General features: G+C 39.8%; 2 protein-coding genes across 4 annotated transcripts in view; both read right to left on the reverse strand.

Annotated features, from left to right (window-relative positions):
• Positions 1 to 13,686, reverse strand: part of loxl3b (lysyl oxidase-like 3b) — a 32,944-nt gene extending 19,258 nt beyond the window's left edge. For all 3 annotated transcript variants that reach the window (XM_084915738.1, XM_084915737.1, XM_084915736.1), the window contains exons 1-4: positions 11,993 to 13,686; positions 3,645 to 3,995; positions 2,535 to 2,698; positions 1,144 to 1,361 (exon numbers count right to left, since the gene is read on the reverse strand). In XM_084915738.1, coding sequence (XP_084771864.1) covers positions 1,144 to 1,361; positions 2,535 to 2,698; positions 3,645 to 3,987 — 725 coding nt within the window. In that variant the 5' untranslated portion in view covers positions 3,988 to 3,995; positions 11,993 to 13,686. The remainder of the gene's footprint in view (positions 1 to 1,143; positions 1,362 to 2,534; positions 2,699 to 3,644; positions 3,996 to 11,992) is intronic.
• An 82-nt stretch (positions 13,687 to 13,768) lies between these two features.
• Positions 13,769 to 19,920, reverse strand: pank2 (pantothenate kinase 2). The gene is made up of 7 exons (XM_084915741.1): positions 19,527 to 19,920; positions 18,642 to 18,994; positions 17,833 to 18,086; positions 16,876 to 17,052; positions 16,404 to 16,527; positions 15,700 to 15,825; positions 13,769 to 15,604 (listed from the first exon to the last, which is right to left on the reverse strand). Exons 1-7 carry the CDS (start codon positions 19,741 to 19,743, stop codon positions 15,554 to 15,556), a joined length of 1,302 nt encoding a protein of 433 aa, XP_084771867.1. The 5' UTR covers positions 19,744 to 19,920; the 3' UTR covers positions 13,769 to 15,553.
• Between the last annotated feature and the right edge of the window lie 1,074 nt (positions 19,921 to 20,994).

The raw sequence follows: 20,994 nt of genomic DNA on the forward strand, positions 1-20,994 counted from the left end.
GTCCTTTTCACAGAAGCTCTCTAAATCCTTTAGGTTTCATGACTCCACAGATTTTCTATAGGACTGAGGTCTTGAGACATTCTTTGACCTTAATGTGGTTCTTCTTCATTTTGGTTCACTGTCATGCTGGAAAACCCATCCACTACCTATCTTTAGGGTTCTGGCTGAGGGAAGGAGGTTCTCATCCAAGATATTACAGTACATATCTCCATCCACTGATCCCTCAATGCACTGGAGTCATCCTGAATCAACCCCAAAAGCATGTTTGCACCTCCGTGCATCCTGTGAGGATGGTGTTCTTTGGGTTATACTCGGCATTTCTCTTCCTCCAAACATAGAAGGCTGAGTTGTTGCCCAAGGGATCAGTTTTGTTTTCTTCTGATAGCAGCACTTTCTCCCAAGCCTTCTCTGAATCATTTAGATGTTCTCTGGCAAGCTTAAGATAGGCCTCTGCATGTGCCTTGCGGTCAGGCCAAGATTTCAATTATTACAGCACAGCGTATTACCAATGGTGTTCTCAGTGACTGTGAGAACACCAATGCCTCCTCTCTTGGTGGTGAAGAGGTTGGAATTGAAGGAACTGATGGACAGGTGCTTCATACATATGCCAAGTTCAGATCTGTAATTCAATGATTGATTGATTGAAATCTGTGTGCTGCATGGGCACAAAGACAATCTATGGGAGAAAGAATATTGGCTGCTTGAAGAGGATCAAATACTTATTTCACTCATTAACCTAAACATGTAGGACTTTTATGTAATGTATTTTTTCTGGATTTGTGGTTGATATCCTGCCTCTCTCTGTTAAAATGAAAATACCATCAAAATAGAGCCCGTTCATTTCATTGGTAGTGAGCAAACTTACGAATTCAGCAGAAAATCAAACAATTATTTCCTCTACTCTGTCTTGGTCTTAAACATGAAGCTACTGGCAGCAGCCTTTAACATAAAGACCGAAAGTAGATGAAAGTAACAAAGGTGGAAGAACTGAAACAAGCGTCTAGGTCAAGCTTCACATTTACTATACAGACATGTGATCGTCTCATCGGAGTCTTGGCAACAAAACAAATGTCTTTCTCGAGATTAGTTGAAGATTATTATGATATACATGAACAGCCTCATAACCTGATGCAATTCACTTACCTGTAGAAGTTTTTGTTGACCTTCCTCTCATGAGGGAACCCCAGCATGCCACAGACCACGCGGGTGTTTTTGGCTGTCCAGCCTACATCGCAGATCTGTGCCCAGCCATCTTTGTATTTCACCTCTACCACACCTTCCGTGATGGGCAGCTTCTTTTTGGCCACGCCAACCACTGGCCTGAGTCGCACCTCCTCTACTTTGTTCTCATCAACTTGTGCCTTGCAGAACAGGAATAAATAACAAATATATTTATTTATACAAGATCACAAGTTGCTCTTGGAGCTAAATTATATGGATGAAAGCTAAACTATTTATGAAACTTGTCCTGCATGAGAGGACCAGACTACACACTGACTCACGTCTGTACCGGACAGTATTTTTCAGGTCTCGTGCTCTCACTAACAGCTCACGAGTGGTAAACGTGACTCCGATTGCCAGCGATGCACTGACTCACTTCCGCTGCTGTTTATTTGGAAAAGAAAAATCTGGCTCTGGTCGTAGATTAAAGTCTGGATGCCACATTTAAGCAACCCTCACTCACAGCAACAAAGAAAAAGAGGGAAGATTGTCATGTATCTGAAAATCCACTCACTTATTACTATGAAGCTTTTTATTTTTAATGCAATCTTCCTGTGTCATCTGCTCATTCAGTCTGTGGAGAAGAGTCACCAGAAAAACCTTGTTCACCTGGGACCATTCAGTTATGCAAACAACATCAAAGACAGAGACCGACTGGAAAAAAATCTCAGCCGGCAACCCACCTATGTGTGTGTCCTGAGAGGCTCTGAGTTGCACATCTTTATTTATTAAATGAGGGCGTGGTTTAACTTTGAGCTTGACATTCATGTATTCTGCATAACATAAGGCGAGGTGTTAGACGCAGAAGTCCTGCCTCAAGTACAGAAACTCATAAATGAACTGGTAACATCCATTTTTTCAAAATGCAGATGAGTTTCACTGGCAATTGGTACAAAACGCTTTTAAAACTACAAAACTACAGAAACCTAGATGAATGGTCAAATTAAACTACTTTACCCTCAAGCCTACGAAAGCATCATAGCCAGGAATTTACTGGATCAACAACAAAACAAGTGTTTTGCCCGGCTATAACTGACTGTAGCTGCTAAGTTTATTACAATTTTACCTCAGGAGTATACACTTGTAGAAGCTTTTGCTTTCAGCAGGTTAGACACGTTATAGAAAAAGAGCTAATCAGCACCATGTGTACTAGTCACAGGTGGAGCTGCACAGAGGCGTTAGATTTCTTCCATGTGTGTAGTCCTTATATATCAAGTCTATAAACTGTGAAGAAAAAGGATTGTTTATGAACAAGCGACGGCTTCTTAATCGGCTCTAACTTAATCTCTCTTAAATATGTTTCGGCAACTTACATCAATAACATTCGAGTCCACGAAGCCGGGTATCCTCTCATCTTTGCAGACAACTCCGGCATCTTCATCGTGAGTGCAGTCGCTGTTGCCCCAGCCACGGGACTTGCAGAATTCGATGCTCTTCTCACCTCCGTGACACTGCACGTTGTCCAGCCAGATTTTTCCTACGCAGGCGACAGACTGTTAGGGAAACTCCACCACACTTCCCAGGAGGGAGAAAGCAATAAACCCAAACCTGGAAGTAGCACTTGTTTGCAACACTGGTGGTCTAGGAAAAAACGTTTGCAGCTGCACTTACGATTTCGGTGGTTATAGTTGTATTAAAATCACTACAAGACTCTTTAAGGCTAGACACAGCGGCTTTCTAAGGTCGATCTAAATGCTAACATTGACGTCATTACTTACACACAAAGGCAATGCTAACATGTTGATGGAATGTTAGCATGGCAACTTAATTAGTTCCAAAAACCTAAGTACAGCTAGAGGTGATGGGAATGTTATTATTTTTACAAATATTTATTCATAAACATCTGGAAACATACTGTTTTTTTATTGTGTAGGACTACAAAAAATTGTCCTAATGCACTTCCTAAAAAGTAAAGGCGTTTCACAGTTACTACAATTTAGGTAGTAGTCACTGAGGTGAACAAAAATACAACCCCAATTCAAAAAAAGTTGGGAAGCCCTGCAAATGGTAATAAAAAACGATTCTACTCAATCATTTTCAACACATTACACAAAAAGCTAAAGACATCAATCTCATGCTTAATAGTCTGGATCACCAAAGTCAGTACGGGTAACGTGGAGGACGATGACCCAGTCCAACCCTGTGGTTCCTGAGATACTTTCTGCTTGAGCAAGAATTATTTCACTAAATATTAATAGTATAATACTGGGTTTAACTTTATATGTAAGTATTATCTTCAAGTGCTTCACACTGGGGAGTCTAGACAAACTAAATTTTATGTTAGCACATAATGTTGTTGGAAACAACTACTTTTCTGAACACCCTTATGTGTGTTACATCATGTAAAACACAAATGGATGATCACACAGTATATTTAACTGAATGCTGAAATTAGACACACTCATGGCTGAAGCCACCCTTACCTTGGCCTTTGCCATATTTAGCACTGTGGGTCCATCCTGTGGCTGAGACGAAGCCCAGGTGGTGGCAAAGTACGTGGGCGTTAGCTATTGTGAAGTCGTCATCACAGATGGTTCCCCACTCTCCCTTGTAGAACAGCTCTATCCGTCCCTCGTTGTGTTTTCGAGGATATCCGGACAGTCTGACCTTTAGTCTTTCGGGCCGGGGGGATGGGGATGGGGATGGTGTCGGTGTGGGCTTTGACGTGGCGGTGTTTGACGGTGTAGTTTGAGTTAAACAGTAAGGCAACCACAACCCAAGCAGGAGGCTGAACGCTAACTGCTGCTTGCATCTTGATTTATCCATTATTTCAGCTGCATATAAAGGAAGGTGCAAGACAGTTATTATTCAATTCAATTCAATTTTATTTATATAGCGCCAAATCACAACAAAAGTCGCCTCAAGGCGCTTCATAGATACAGAGAAAAACCCAACAATCATATGACCCCCTATGAGCAAGCACTTTGGCGACAGTGGGAAGGAAAAACTCCCTTTTAACAGGAAGAAACCTCCGGCAGAACCAGGCTCAGGGAGGGGCGGGGCCATCTGCTGTGATTGGTTGGGGTGAGAGAAGGAAAACAGGATAAAGACATGCTGTGGAAGAGAGACAGAGGTTAATAACAGATATGATTCAATGCAGAGAGGTCTATTAATACATAGTGAGTGAGAAAGGTGACTGGAAAGGAAAAACTCAATGCATCATGGGAATCCCCCGGCAGCCTACGTCTATTGCAGCATAACTAAGGGAGGATTCAGGGTCACCTGGTCCAGCCCTAACTATATGCTTTAGCAAAAAGGAAAGTTTGAAGCCTAATCTTAAAAGTAGAGATAGTGTCTGTCTCCCGAATCCAAACTGGAAGCTGGTTCCACAGAAGAGGGGCCTGAAAACTGAAGGCTCTGCCTCCCATTCTACTTTTAAATACTCTAGGAACAACAAGTAGGCCTGCAGAGCGAGAGCGAAGTGCTCTAATAGGGTGATATGGTACTACAAGGTCATTAAGATAAGATGGGGCCTGATTATTTAAGACCTTGTATGTGAGGAGCAGGATTTTGAATTCAATTCTGGATTTAACAGGAAGCCAATGAAGGGAAGCCAAAACAGGAGAAATCTGCTCTCTCCTTCTAGTCCCTGTCAGGACTCTTGCTGCAGCATTTTGGATTAGCTGAAGGCTTTTCAGTGAGTTTTTTGGACATCCTAATAATAATGAATTACAGTAGTCCAGCCTGGAAGTAATAAATGCATGAACTAGTTTTTCAGCGTCACTCTGAGACAGGATATTTCTAATTTTAGAGATGTTGCACAAATGGAAGAAAGCAGTCTTACATATTTGTTTAATATGTGCGTTGAAGGACATGTCCTGGTCAAAAATGACTCCAAGGTTCCTCACAGCGTTACTGGAGGCCAAGGTAATGCCATCCAGAGTAAGAATCTGGTTAGATACCATATTTCTAAGATTTTCAGGGCCGAGTACAATAACCTCAGTTTTATCTGAATTAAGAAGCAGAAAGTTAGCGGCCATCCAGGTCTTTATGTCTTTAAGACATTCCTGCAGTTTAACTAATTGGTGTGTGTTATCTGGCTTCATGGACAGATAGAGCTGGGTGTCATCGGCATAGCAGTGTAAATGTATGCTATGTCTTCTAATGATGCTGCCTAAGGGAAGCATGTATAATGTAAACAGAATCGGTCCTAGCACTGAACCCTGTGGAACTCCATAATTAACCTCAGTGTGTGAAGAGGACTCTCCATTTACATGCACAAATTGGAGTCTATTAGATAGATATGATACAAACCACTGCAGTGCAGTACCTGTAATACCTACAGCATGTTCTAATCGCTCTAATAGGATATTATGGTCGACAGTATCGACCGCTGCACTGAGGTCTAGCAGGACAAGCACAGAGATGAGTCCACTGTCAGAGGCCATAAGAAGATCATTTGTAACCTTCACTAAAGCTGTTTCTGTGCTGTGATGAGCTCTGAAACCTGACTGAAACTCTTCAAATAAACCATTCCTCTGCTCCTTATTATATACTTCTACATTTAAGAAAACACAGAGAGAAAACACAACACAGATATCAGAGTTGTACTGATTTCTACAACTCGTTTTTCACTGGGAAAAAAGTCTGTTTGTGCTGTAATTACCAAATATTCCTTTATGTCAATTCAGACAGAGATTTAACTCTTTGAAGTATTTTTTGAAAAAGTCCACCCCTCTTTCTTAGTTAGATCAGCTCCCACTCTAATATGGTTTCATTGATTGGTATAAAAAGGTGACCCCAGAATTTTAACCCCGATTCCTTGAAGAGTCTCTGGGTGCCCCAATGCAGTGTAATGAAAAAGTACTAACCCTCTCCGTGATTTCTTAGTTCTTTTTCCATATTTCTCACATTTTCACCCCTTTTTAAATCATGATTTAACTGAGAGTAACCACTATCCTCACACTGGTCTCTTTACCAGACCTGATGAATCCAAAACTCCCTAAAAAGAACTTGTCTGACAAAGTGATGTAGCTTAAAAGATCTCAAAAAAAGAAAAACATTATGCCACGAACTGAAGAAACAGCTGAGAAACCGAGTCATTGACATCTGTTAATCAGTGGAAAGGGTTACAAAACTATTTCAAATGCTTTGAGAAACCACAGTGAGAGTCCTTATTTACAAATTGAGAAAACTTGGAAAAGTGGTGAACCTCCCCAGGAGTGGCTGGCCTTACAACTTTACTCCAAAAGCACATCAACGACTCTTTCAGGAGAAGTTCACAAAAGAACCCAGAACGACATCTAAAGAACTGCTGGCCTTTACTCCGTTAAGATCAGTGCTCATGGTTCAACAATATGAAAGAAACTGGGCGAAAATGGCGTCCAATACAAAAACCACTGCTGACCAAAAAGAACACAAAGGTTCGTCTCACATTTCCCCAAAAAACATCTTGATGATCTCAAAGACTTTTGGGGAGATATTCTGTGGACTGATGAAAAAGAAGTTGATCATTTTGGAAGGTTTGAGTCCTGCTACATCTGACATAAAACTAACGCAGTATTTCATAAAAACAGCCAAACATGGTGGTGGTAGTGTGATGGTCTGGGGCTGCTTTGTTGCTCTGTTGCTTCAGGACGTGGACTTGCTGTAATTGATGGGACAATGAATTCTACTGTCAAACAGAAAATAATGAAGGAGAATTTTTGGCAATGACTTCCTGCCCTGAAGCTCAAGCACACTCGATACCAGCAAGTCCACCTCTGATTGGCTCAAAAAACAAAACAAAATTAAGGTTTTGGAAAAGTCCAGATTTAAACCAGATTGAGATTCTCTAGCTTGTGTGACCTTACACGGGCCGTTCATGCTCGAAAACCCTCGTGACTGAATCTAAACAATTCTGCAAAGAAGAGCAGGCAAATATTCCCCCATAGCAACTTAAAAGATCATGACTAGATATAAGAAATGCATGATTGCACTTCTTGCTGGAAAAAGTGACACAACGAGCTATTATGGTTAATGGTCATTTACCCTTTTTGCATAGGGCCACATAGGTCATATATATAACTTTTAAAAAACTTTAAAATAAATGAAATCCTCATTTTACAACTATATTCTGTATTTACTCAGGTTATTTCTGTCTAACATGAAAATTTGTTTGATGAGCTGAAACACGTAAGTTTGACAAACATGCAAAAAAATTAAGAAATCAGAAGGGGCGCAAATACAGTAATTGCAACAGTATTTTCAGCACATTGCACACAACACACAAACTGCTCGCCCTCAGTGTATTTTCTAAATAGCTGCAGCTACTACTGAAAAAAGCACCTCAAATATGCTCAAAACATGGAAGGATTGATGTTAAGAGTGTAGAGTTGCTCCAGCAGTCTGATTCAAACCATCTGGTTAATACTTGATTCTGATGTGTGTGGGGGTGGGAGGAGATCTTTTAAAAAGCGCAGGCTTTAATGACCCCATGATCTGGCTGAATTTAAAGGCTACATGAATGTTTATATCTATTAAATTAATTAAAGTGTCCTTGTAGCTTTCTGTTCAACCTTTTTCAATTTGTGCGTGCTAATGTTTCACAATTCTGAACAGACAGTACTCTGGGTTAATAATTAATAAATTATTAATAAATGTTTTTTTCTATGAAATACCAAAAGTCTGATTTTTCTCAGAAAACCTCATTCTGCTCTTTTCGGCAGTGGACACGGCACAGGCCTGCTATTGATAACCTGACAGCCACGCTCCTTTTGAGCTTTTAGCGAGTGGACGTCTGTCCCTCCAGAGACACAAATGCAGCAGTGTGGTGTGTTTGTACAGAAACCACAAACTTAAGTTAACCTTTCCAAAACATGATCTAAGGCTGAGTACATCATCTGAGTCCAATTTCACACCGAATGGAAGGACACACACATTCACAGTTGGTCAGAAGAGGCTTTTAACGGCATAGCCAGCACGTCTGAAGCTGCTTATTTGTGTGTCCTGTGTCTTGAATCATTCTCAAAAATATTTTTTAAGAAGAAAATCAAATGCAAACACTGTTTCCTTACATTCGGGTAGTTAGCAGAGCATATCGCTGCAAATGTTTCCCTTACAGAATAGTAAACTGACGTTTACACACTTCCTTGCAGACATTTGTTGTTTTAGAATTTGTCTTCTTATTCTGTCAGACACACAACTTGAAAGTTGTTTCGCTTCTTGACTATGGTCTGTGAGACCCAGTGAGGCTTGTAAGGATGTGTGTGGTGAGCAGATGGAAGCTGGAAACTAAGAAGGACTGAACGAGTTTGATTCATGAGTTTGGCTACAATGAATGAGTTTGATGAGACACATCAAAGCCAGAAGAGTTAGTGACTTTTTGCATATTTTCATTAAATATTTTTAGTGGGTGACAAACTTGGACTACATAATTGTCTCCTTTACTGCAGAATGATGCTGTTATAATATGTGCATATAGGTTGAGCATGGCCTTCCTTGGAATGGATGCTATTTAGGTGGAAGTATTTGTTTATATTATATGTCCTTTAGCATTAATGATGTCTTCACAGATGCACAAGTTATTCACGCCTTGTGAGGTCATGAACTGTTAAAGGTTCATGGATGCTGGCTTTTGAAATATGAGGTGCTAACAAGCCAGATGCTCTTCAGCACCAGAGGATGTGGAGCAACTATTTACAGATTTTCATTTTCTTATCATAGAGCAGAGATGAGAGCTGAGAATCTGGGTTATTCAACTGTGACTTTTGCCCATGTCAGTTATATACAGGAAGCCCTAAATTCTCTGTAATTTCAAGCTAAGAAATATTTTTGTTCTGAACCATTTTCCCATCCTGACTATGACTTTGGAGAACTCAGGATCTCTGGAATGCTTCCCCCCCCCTCTCCCCAATCATTTTACTGGCCTGATTCTAATCAACTTCATTGTTAGTGTGTTAGTTTCTTTAGTTAGCATCACACACTTTCACATAGTTTCAACATAGGATACATTTTTGAACTACTTTTTGCATTTTGCATTAAATGATTTGCTTCATTGTATTTTGTTCCAAGTTTTTTCGGGTTTCTTTTGTAGATTATTATAGAGTAAAGGTTGTAAACAAGGTAAGTTTTGCTAAAATATGTGGCAGACCAACACCAGCATTTTAACTCTGTTGTAAACATCCATCAGAGTTTACAGACAGCTTCCTGTTTTTAGACATACACAGAATTTTTGTGTGTAAAGACCTATTATTATCACCATTTCAAATGTGCTAACTTTTGTCAGTAGTTTAAACCATTTACAACCCACTGTGTGTCTTTGCCTTTACTGTTGCAAAAATCACCATGTTTTCAGATGTCAGGCAGTACTTTGGTCAGTATAGAGTTATCATAGTTGACAGACATGACACCCAACAAAAATAATGACCTCCAGGTTACGTGACATAGAATCATCCCATATGGAAGCAAGGATACAGAACCATGCAAAGGTATTAGGCCACCCTTAATTTCTTTATGTCTTTGAAGGAAAATGAGAACTAGGTGCTGGGACTTATTAAAAGCTGTGTAAAAATAAATACAAACATAATATATATGGCAAACAAAGACTTTGTACAATTATAACAAGCTTGAAAAGCAATATTTGTCTGTCTACAACATAGCCTGAACTCTCTTAGACAAGCTTTCTTTAAGTAGTCTTCAGGAATAGTTCTCCGGGCTTCTCAAAGGCCATTTAAAACACTTTGGATGTTGGCTGCCTTTTGTTGTGTTCCCTGTCAAAGATGATCCCACACTGCTTCAATAACGCTGAGGTCTGCACTCGGGGGAAGCCAATCTTTTTCTATTCAGGTATGTTTTAGTGGGTTGACAGTGTCTTTGGGATCATTGTCATGGAGATAAATTAAGCAGTTGCCAATCAGATGCTTTCCAGATTTTACCACATGGAAGATCAGATCTGATGATGTTTTTCTGTTTAAAATTCCATCAGTTTCGATGAGACCTCCAACTCCACTGGTTGAATTCCAGCCCCAAACCATGACAGAGCCTCCACTGTGTTTTACAGATGGCTGTAAAACACTGTTGTACTTCTTTCCTGATCACCTCTGTACATATTGACAATGGTTTGAACCAAACATTTCCAACTTGGATTCCTGACTTCATATTACCTGCTTTCACTGATTTGTCTCTGATTTTCAGTGTAGTTTTCGTATAATTTGGTATACCTTAACCTTTTCTGTTATTGATTAAGGATGCAAAACGTAGCTACTGGTCATCTACTTTAGATAGCTTTATTTTAGGCCACTTTTGCATTTGTCCTCCACTTTCCTCAATTTTTAAAAGAACACACTGCACACCATGCCACGTTTTCAGCCAACAGCTATTTGGGAAGTACCTAGACTGTGCAAAGATACTATTTTATGCCAGCCAAACTGTGTTATCTTTGAGAAATAAACAAATTATGTGTTTTTACAACAGCAAGAAAATATCTAAAGATACCATTTAAAACCAGTTATTTGGTAAACTGTCTGTCATGTATAGACACAAAATAGATTCATCCATTGAGCTGCGTGGAAGACCTCCAGAAAGCACTAGAAGAACTAGTGGAGTAAAAACAATAACTAGTTATTTTCTGGTTTCTGTAGCATTTGTTAAAAAAGAACCTCGATACAAAGTCTGAATCTGATGTTTCTGATCCAATCACCCATTTTCTCATCCTACTGTTTCTATTTCTATTATCAAAGCAGCCACTCTCCATACCAATGTGCTCATGGATCATGTCTTGTGAAAGGCTCAAATCAACCGGGCAGCAGTTCACCAAATCAGCACAGCTCTGACTCACCCACATACACAACACTCTTGGCCATTATAAAGTCTTACCCTGCACAACATCATGCCCACATTCCCTCCAAAAGCCACACATATCTCATTCTTAATCTCTAAATACTTGCAGAAATCTGTACTGTGCTGTACTTTCACAGACTGAAAATAAACTAGCAGTTTGAGCTCTATGGGCTAAAAAAAAAAGATTTCCCTGCCTTTTTGCAACATGTTATTGACTTCTGGGGTACTTTGTGAAACTTTATACTAAGAATAGTCCAGATGAGCCACAAGGAGTTGGATGGATGGAGGACAAAACTGACCCATAAGCCCGTTTCAATACAGCAACACAACATGGAAATCTGTGGTGGCTAAACATTTCCTGGACATTTTGACACAGTGCAGTTTAAGTATGTTGGCATTCTGGTTCATCTAAGTGCTAAGCAAGGAGTTGGACTATTTAATCTGGATGATTAACTGGCTGTTAAAAGCATCTGAGCACAAATCAATTTATCAATATCTTAATATAAAGTGTTTATTCTAAAAAGGATTTACATTATTTTTTTTTTTTTTTACAAAGAGAGAAGATAAGTACCAACATAATAGAATTCCCACACACTGCCATGCAACGTATTAACCAAATATGAGGGTTTTCTTACTGGAAATGATTCCAGCTTTTTTTAAAAAAAAAAAAAAAAAAAATCTCAGTAAATGGTTCTTCAAATCCAGATCCACATCAGCACCTCACACCACGCAGGAAGTTTCTTGTGAATGGACAGACGGATTTTTCCAAAGTCACTGTTTGTCTTTCCTGTCGCAACATTCCTCACATGTTTGATTCTGCATCCCAAAAAACTTCTCAGAGAAACAGCCTGTTTTACCACTCTGCGTACTGGGAGACCATACCTACGGCGCAGACGGTAAGGCAGCTTCACGGCTTTCAAATAATACAGTATAGTTTTTTGTTTTAAATTCAGACTATGACTGGACTAAAAAAATGCATCAAATAATGTGACTAATCATGAAGCAGTCTTACCTTATAATGCCACGGCGTAAAGGTTACAGCGGGTCTAATGGAGAGAGGGAGATGTGTCCTGAAGTTTATTAACTGAACCCAAAGTCAGAGGAAGAATAAAATCCCAGTTCTTGTGCTAAATCGCCCCCTCCATCAGACACAGGTTTCATTTGTAGGGCAGTGGTCCACCTTCTTCAAACGTTGTTGTCCGTAAATTGGCAGCTGCCCTCACCCGAGGAGGAGGAGGAGGAGGGTACGGGACTGAAAGGGGCTGGATTTTTTTTTCCCCCCTGGAAAGACACAGACTCTTTCATGGATGGTTCTGTAACAGACTGTCTTGCCTTTCGTAACTTCAAAAAAAAAAGAAAAGGAAAAAAATCACTTCGCCAATTTCACTCAGAGCCTACGTGTCTGTTAAAGCGCACAACGTGTCAGCGACAGAGTTACAACCGGGGTTAAAAATGTGCGACCACATCGACAGTTCCAGCTGTAATGCCTCTGCTAATGGTTTTTGCAATCCACTTGATGTTACCAGTAGTGCTGGCCAAGTAGTACTTGGTAGATTAAATCCTCCTCCGATTATATCTTGAAAAGAAACGGACCAAACTGCATACACTGTCTGTGCCAAATGGAATAAAGATACACTTTAAGATTTTATTTCAACCAAGATGAGACAGACATTTCTGTCAAGTTAAAGGAGGTGGATGCGTTTTGGTAGGTTTAAACCAGCAAAGACAAAAATAAATAAATAAACAAAATAAAAGCGGGAATTATGTATTAAATATTTTCAGTGGTAAATCACTAAAATACTGGAATTGGTTCTTTTGGAAATTTTGGTATCGATCCCCAGTATTGCTGATACCAACACTGACAGTTTTAACCTTTAAAAACAGCGTATGTAGTAGAGATTAGTAAGTCATGATTTATATGATGAATCAGCATAAATTCACACATTTATACACATTTTAATGACCACAAAATTATCACTGTGATTCTTACTATTTTTACACAGCTTTCAGCTTTTCATGTATTTTGAACCTGGCATTTTTGGAGACCTGGAATGTTGGTTAAATGTGCTATAAGATATACATAAAATAGCCGTGACAGTCAAGACAACAAATGTTCAGACATTTTTCAAAGTGCTTGTTTGAGGTGCATTTTTATTAGCAATCCCATACCAATGCCATCACTGGTATTGATTCTATCAATATTTTGATCGATCTGCCCAGCTCTATAAAACATGCATTCACTTACCTGAGACGAAGTTGTTCCTTAGTGCCACGCCAGTGACTCTTTAAAATTTCTACACTTACTGTATCCCACTATTTGGCACTTGTCAGGTTAAGTAATAGAAAAACAAAACATCCCACAAACGCAACTTATGCAAAGTCCCAGAAACAGCTAGAAGACCAACTAGCTTATAGAGCAACTAGATGTAGCTTATTGTTAGCTTAGAATGAACAGTAGAAAGCAAAAACCTGGCTATGCCCAAGCATGAAATTTACCCACAACCTCATTAGTTTTTAAGTTGTGCAATACACTATAGCATAACATACTGCAGTATAACAAGTGCCATTTTAAAGAGTAGCTGTTAAGTAGCCAAGCTAATCTGTAACCACATAATTTCCTTAGGCATTAATAAAGTAACCTGATTTTCATTATTCTGAAGCGGCTGGTTGAACCTTTTAGCTTAGCTACAAACTCAGCCATCTCCAAGTATAAATAAATTTTAAAAATGAACAACTTGTCATTTAAATATCCCCAAATGATATGTCCATGTGTAGTTAGAAACATGAAGAGTTTGCCAAGTTGGTATTTAATAGGGAAATTCAATAAGAAACGTGACATTATTCTATTACAAAAAAAAGTACAAAGTTTTCTTTGTATAAGCAAAAGGAGAGAGAGCTTGAAAAACACAAGTTTTAATTTTAAAAATCGCATGGCTGAATACTATACTGTATTTCGTACAAAAACATGTGAGGCACTTCATTTAAAATCAGCTTAGTGTATCTACAACTTGCTCATAGATCTCTAATAACTGACACCTAAAAAACCGTGTCTGCAGCTATTTACCAAGTCGTCTCTTCACTGCTTAGATTAACTTTATGGACACATAATCGATGGATGGACTCGTTACTAAACAGAAAACAATAAAACCGGACAGATAATGAAATTCTAACAGTGTTTCGGTTTTCTCAGTTCAACATTGATATAACCTTAATAATGAACGATCGTCACAGCAAGTAGTAAATTCACTCAATATCTGAGTGCTTACTGAATAGGAAAAACCTAAACTGGGATCACAGCGTTTAAACACCTCTGTTGTTGGGAATCAATCAAGTTTGTGCTTTAAAATGCCCGTTTTATGTATGTGGGGAAATACAGGAGAATGATGCCACGATTATTACCTGTACTTCACATGCTCATTCATCAATATTTGTCTAATCAATTGCTCTGATTTCTCTGTAGGAATAGACTGGTTCAAGAACAGTTGACACCCAGCAGTGCAGATATCCTAATACACAACACAGTTTTTGATTACCAGCACTGAAATCTCAACTGGGAGGAGCATTTTAAGAGTGCTATATCACTCTTCACTGAGGCAGAAATCATATAGAAATGTTATATAACCTATAACAGTAACAGATCTGCTTAAAATAGTGGCCTGAAATGTATTTTTCTTTTCTGTTAAATATTTTCATTTCAAATCCAACAGTGACATTGAAATGTTACATAATAAAACGGACAGAAAAGAAAAAACAAAAACAAACAGTAAATGGTTGTAATTATTTGCAGTGTTAAAGCTTATCAAGGCCACCAGGTGGATGGGAGTTCCATCAGGTTAATAACAGAAACACTAAACTCAATTCATTATGAATTCATCATTTATTACATTACAGTTTTAGAGAGCAGTTACTAACTCCTAAGGTAAAGCTGATACTTTCTTTTTCCAAGAATAACCAGCAGTTGTTTCCATTCAAAACTGTAAAAAAGCTCAATTTTTCCTAATGCCAGAGAAAGCATTTAAAATACATTGTTTGTGTCTGAAATTAAGTTGGTGATTTTATAGTCATTTTCTAAAATTTAAGCCACATTACACTGACGAATTATACTTTCATTACTTCTTCCATCCACCTGGTCCCACCTTGGGTAACATACAGTTAAAAATGATAGCAAATATTTGGACAAGAACCTGATACCCACTGAGGGGTAAAGAAAGTCAACATGACAGGACTGCCTGCTGAAAAGTACTTTTTAAATGAAGTGTTTCAGGCAACCCCGGTGAATTTCTTTGAGGTGCTTCAGACTAAACGTGGCTCATTTCTGCAGAGTCCTGCACACAATAACTGTCAGCTTTGCTGTGTACAACTTCATGGCAGGAAACCAGTTTATTTCATCTACTGACCAAAATAGCAGATGTGTAGAAAAACCTAGAAGTGAATTTCACCACTTAACAAACTTTACAAGATTTACCAGCAACTGGTGGGTGGCTGGAATAACATCTCACACTGGAACTAATTGGTAACAGTCTAAAGTGCTAATGGTCTTTGCAGCAGATTGACAGGTACTTCTTTGGGTGGATTAGGACGGATGCAGAAGCTCTAACAGGGCTCCAACTGCACCAAAGTAACCCTAAAAACAGCAACAAATGGCACAAGGTGGCAGTTAGAAGTTAGAAGATACTATACATGTGGTCTCTGATGGGAGTAAGGGGTAAACTTACTAACCTCATGGCGAAGGAAGAGTGCCTTGAGCTGACCTTTAGACCAGTAGTCCATGGCATAAGCCAACAGCTTCATAGAGAGGGTGTTCACTCTTAGGAAGTTCCCAACAAACAACACAGTCTCGATGTTCTTTACAAAAAAACCCAAACAAGAATAGGGATGGAAATTATTAGTGCCTAAACAACTGATGAGAGACACCAGAGTTTTAGAATAACTGATATCACACTAGAAAAACAAGGGAAATAATGTAACTCATTCATAGCTCAAGGAAAGAAGATCCACAATGCAGTTTACCTCCTCTACGCCTTCATAGCCCTGTACAATGCTGCTTGATCAAGACGGCACAAGGCAGCACCGTAAAGAGGCTGAACGCAAAGAGGAAACAGACAGTAGGAACTGCAGGGGGTAGGGGGCAGACTGTTCAACAGAGGAAGACAAAAAAATCTCCTCAAACCTTTTTATAGTTGTGCAACTGGGAACACAAATCCTAATTCCTTGCAGTCTCTGAATGAACAATGAGGTAGATGGTAGCATATATACTCTGTAAGTGTAGCTGATTTGATCATTTAGTGGCTACACAGCATCCTCCATCTAGGTGGCTCACCTCACAGCTTTACATCATATATATCTGCAATCGCGGCCATTAGACTCACAGTGCAACAAATGCACACTTAAGGTGTGGCTGTTACATTGTCATCACTACTAACCTCATTCAGAGCACACATTCTGGTGATGGAGCCGATGTTATTGGTGATGGTGACCAGTGTTGCCCTGGCCAGGTCCTCTTTAGAAACAGACTCCCTCTTTTCTTTAGACATCATGTTGCCGAAACTGCCAAAGCAAGGCAAGATTTATGTTTGGAAGGTCGCTCAATTTTAGAAGCTGAGCAATTATAATTCTGCCTTTGACGTACAGCAATACTGAACATCTTATAAACAACACCAAAGCGGACAGAATACGTCAAAGTAAATTAGTTTTTAAGACAGATATAGCTAAACATTGAAAGCTGCAGTGATGGATCTGTAATTTAGAGCTTACTTTTTTACTAAATTTCAATTGTGAGATTCAAAATTAAGTTAGCACAGTCCTGGTTCCTTGAATCATCTACTTATGCTGGAACATATCACAAACAGGGTCGTCATATAAAGAATGAACAACGGCAGCAGCTTTAAAACGCACCTTGAGGCCACAGCCCAGCCTGGCAGCCCAAACCTCTCATAGTCCCCTCCATAGATGTCTCGCACCAGCTTGTCCACACGCGTGCTCTCCCCCTGAGAAGCCATTTCTAAGGCTTCCTCAAATGTAGAGCAGCCGGTCAGCAGGCAACACAGGCCAAGGAAGGTCCCACCACCAAGGCTGTGAACACATGCAAAGTGACACGTAAGGCGTATGTAAATCAAGACATCTTAGAGTAAAATAAAGTGTTTAGGTTCTGAAATTACAGGGGAAAGACATGTCTATGCATTAGAGACTGCTCATTCAAATACATGAGTTCTTTCCCAGTACAGAGAACAGAGGGCCATTATGTGGAGAAAGAAACAAGCATTCATGAGTCCCTTTCAAAGCCAGCAGACAGAAAAACCACATGTGAAAACAAACTAGAGGGCAGACTACAAAGGATTTTTTTTCTCCCTCTACCTAAAGAAAGAAAAATGACTATAATTGACCATTTTAAATGTACGGACTAAATCCAGAACGAATTAATTGTTTTTTGTCAAGAAAGCAGTTTGTAATGGAAGTGGAAGGTAACGGGAACGTCACACAAAGGCACCGACTCGACTGGACTGCACCTTCCTGAATCACATTAATCTGGTGTCACAATGCATTTTCTGTTACCCTGCTCTTCTCCAATTCATCTTCCTCTCTTAGGACCAAGAAACTAAAAAAAAAAAGATGAAAGGTAGGAAAACCCAGCCAGTGCCCATGCTAGTCATGGCTTTTTAGACCTCAAAAGTTGCACTTCACCTAACCTGTAATATCCAACCGTAACTCAAGATTATCAAATTACATTTAATACACAAGTTCACTTTAAGGTTACTAAATGTAGGCGAATGCTATTTTCCACTTCACTCCTACTCACTTCCCAATAGCACAGAACCTGTTAAGCATCTCATCTGCCATCCAGCTCATCATTACCTGGTCCCAGTGACTCGTTTGTAGTTGTTCTCAGAGTAGACTGCCAGGATACTGACCCCAGACCCTATATTGACCAGCAGCAGAGGATAAGGATTCTCCAGTGTACATGGCTTCTGGACACAGTGGTCTGGGTCTGCAGGATTTTCAAAGTAGTAACACTCTGAGGGACCGCTAGACATCACCGAGTCGAGGTACAGCACCCCCCGAATCAAACAGTCCAGCTCATCCAGCTTGTGAAGCTCCAGGTCAGCCATCTTTGTTTTTCCCCCGAAAGGAGAGAGGGGAGAAAAAAAAAAAAAAAAAAAAAAAAAAGTGGGAGAAGGAGCAGAGATAACATCAGAAAAGTGATGTGGTCTGGAGAATACAGAAGCAGGAAAGTGGATGATGGGGAGGGGATAGGGACAAAGATCAGTGAGCAGGCATTTTTATTATAATATAATAAAAATATAATAAGTTGTCCAATTAAATCAGTTCATTGGAAAGTGAGTATGTGTGTGTACATGCTTGCTCAACTTCCAACACATTTGTGCTTAGATGAAGCCAAAAACAGTGCTACAATTCATGGCTCATCTCATGATCTTTACTGACCCTAGACTGCCAGCCCCACCCAACAGAAGTAGCATGTTCTCGGTCTCTCCAATCTCTCCAGTGTTTCCAATGGATATTGTTTGCTCCGTCTCTATGCTCATCTCATTTGCCTGCCCCCCACCCCTCCTGATCGACCAAAGCAAATAGCTGCCTTTTATTCCAATCTATACCCAACGCCCTACAAGAAAACCCCCCAAAACAGAGCACAACAGCAGACCCACCATACGGAAATCAGACTCAAACTTGTACGCCCCCCCTCCGGTGGCGCACAGGGTGGTGTGAAGGCTGGAGAAGTGCTTGTCGCGGCCCATCTGCAGGAAGGCTGGGAGGTCGTGCGTGGGAAAGCGAATAAAGTGCAGGTTGCCCTTCCTGCCGCACAGCGTCAGGTCCTGCAGCTCCAGGTGAACGTCCCTGATGCCAGTCTTGCCATAGGCGGTGTTGGAGGTCAGGTAGCGCCGGATGCTCTTCAGATTCTCCACCTCTTCTTGCTCCTCTTCCGCTGTGATGTCTTTGGGCTCAAAGTAAACGAGCTTCACCAGAGTGCCTCCGATGTCCATCCCAAACCAGGGGAATGCTACATTATGTGAGATAACACATGCAAAACTGATGTTCACCCTCGTTTTTGTAAATAAAAATATTTTGCACAGTGATGAAAAATACATACATCTACAAATATAAAATATTTATGGTAAAGGGCACATATAAAGCTGAGTTTTCAGCGTTCACCCAGATGATGGCAAAGCTGCTTCATCCATAGATGCAACAGTACAGTGTGTACCGCTAACGCCATCTTGTTGCAAAAAGAAAAAAAAAAAAGATTCTGGCTATGTACTGCCACTACAGCCCACCAATAATAAATACACCGGATGCCAAATTAGTCACACATTTGCTATAACCCCAGTACAGTGGAAGGCCAGTGCAAATATACATTTTTTTAATTTATGTGACCAACTGCGGGGTTTTCTTGCCAAACCTATATTATCAACAGCGACTGTCTTTAATGGGGAACGCCTCTGATTTTTTTTTATTTTTTTTTATTGTAGACATACAACAGCCCCCTTTTCGAGTAAATACACCAAGCCCACGCTGCCAACATTAACACATACGCGGCCTCGTTTTCTTCACAGAGTCGTGTCGATGCCTCGTCGCCGACTGGGAAGTCCGCCGGTCGGATGTGGCCCTTCCTGCGGTAGTGGCACTCTCACTGTTGGGCTCGTTTCTGAAATGAACGGGCATCTCCTTGTCGGACCGCGGCTGCTTCGAGGGCGTTTCGTTTTCGTCAATAATATCATCGTCGTCTCGCTGGTGGCCATTGAACGCCATTGAAATGACTAATTAGCTACATATAAGCTGACTGTTCGGTCAAATGAAACCAAATGATTTATGAGGACAATGAATTTTGAAGCTCAACGAGGTAGCTAATTAGGTAGCTAAGTAGCTAACAGTCCTTTGAAAAGGCTGGGCTACATGTCCTTTTTGTGTTCGCTGTCAAGACAGAGGTGGGCGGGGTTAACGTGTTAGTGAAGGACGCAACGACCAATCAAACGGCGACATTGACAGTCGGGAAAACAGTTTATCAGAATCAGAATACTTTATTGATCCCTGGGGGAAATTATTTTTTTTTGTTACAGTGCTCCATTATAAACCAATATAAACCAACATTAAGAAAAGACAGACAATACGCTAACTAAGAATAGTACAATATATATGTATATATATATATATATATATATATATATACATATATATACACACACACATACATACATACATAAGTCACTCATTAATAAATAGCTGGAAAAGAAACGTGTAGCTGTAGCAGTAACCAGTGTGTTAAGTGGATGCGTTGTACAGGGAGATGGCCACAGGCAGGAAAGATTTCCTGTGTCGCTCAGTGGTGCTTTTCGGTAATCTCAGTCTCTCACTGAACGAGCTCCTGTGACTGACCAGCGTGTCATGGAGTGGGTGGGAGGTGTTATCCAACATTGTCTTTATCTTGGACAGCATCCGCCTCTCCGACACCACCTTGAGGGAGTCCAGCTCCATCCCCACAACATTACTGGCCTTACGGATTAGTTTATTAAGTCTGTTGGCATCTGCGACCCTCAGCCTGCTCCCTATAAAAAGAGGCTGATGTCACTTTTTTTCTTCATAGTATGAAAAACGTGATGTCTGGGAGTAGAAAATAGGTTAAATATACACAAGTCAAACTTTGTATTGTTATGTTGTCTCTTATTTAAATAGCGCAAATAAAAAAACAGGAAAAAATAAACTTGAACTTTGAAAACCAAAGTAATATATAGAACAAATAACCGTAGTTTTAGTATTCAGTTATATTATAAAACTAAAACTAAGACGAAACTAATAAAAAATAAACTAAAACATTTAAACAACAGACTGAAACAAGCAAACCAACTGAAACTAAGATGAAATAAAAACAAAGTCAAAACAAAAGGGAAAAAATTACAAATTACATAACTATCTTATATTACAGACACATTGACAGATAGACAGAGAAGCATAGTTTTAGAGGCATTACTAGTAACACAATTTCATGAAATACAGTAAATATAA

The sequence above is a fragment of the Perissodus microlepis genome, chromosome 19 (genome assembly GCF_051167445.1).
Source record: "Perissodus microlepis isolate ML-2025 ecotype Zambia chromosome 19, ASM5116744v1, whole genome shotgun sequence".
In the NCBI taxonomy this organism is placed as follows: Eukaryota; Metazoa; Chordata; class Actinopteri; order Cichliformes; family Cichlidae; genus Perissodus; species Perissodus microlepis.

Bases quoted from the DNA above. Each gene is read 5' to 3' on its own strand.
- pank2 (XM_084915741.1), bottom strand. From the start codon at position 19,743: ATGGCGTTCAATGGCCACCAGCGAGACGACGATGATATTATTGACGAA. The intron at 18,995-19,526 runs GTATGTGTTAAT...CACATAATGTAG, and splicing joins TGTGAAGAAAACGAGGCCGC to CATTCCCCTGGTTTGGGATG. The intron at 16,528-16,875 runs GTGCGTTTTAAA...TTGCTTTGGCAG, and splicing joins GGCTGGGCTGTGGCCTCAAG to TTTCGGCAACATGATGTCTA.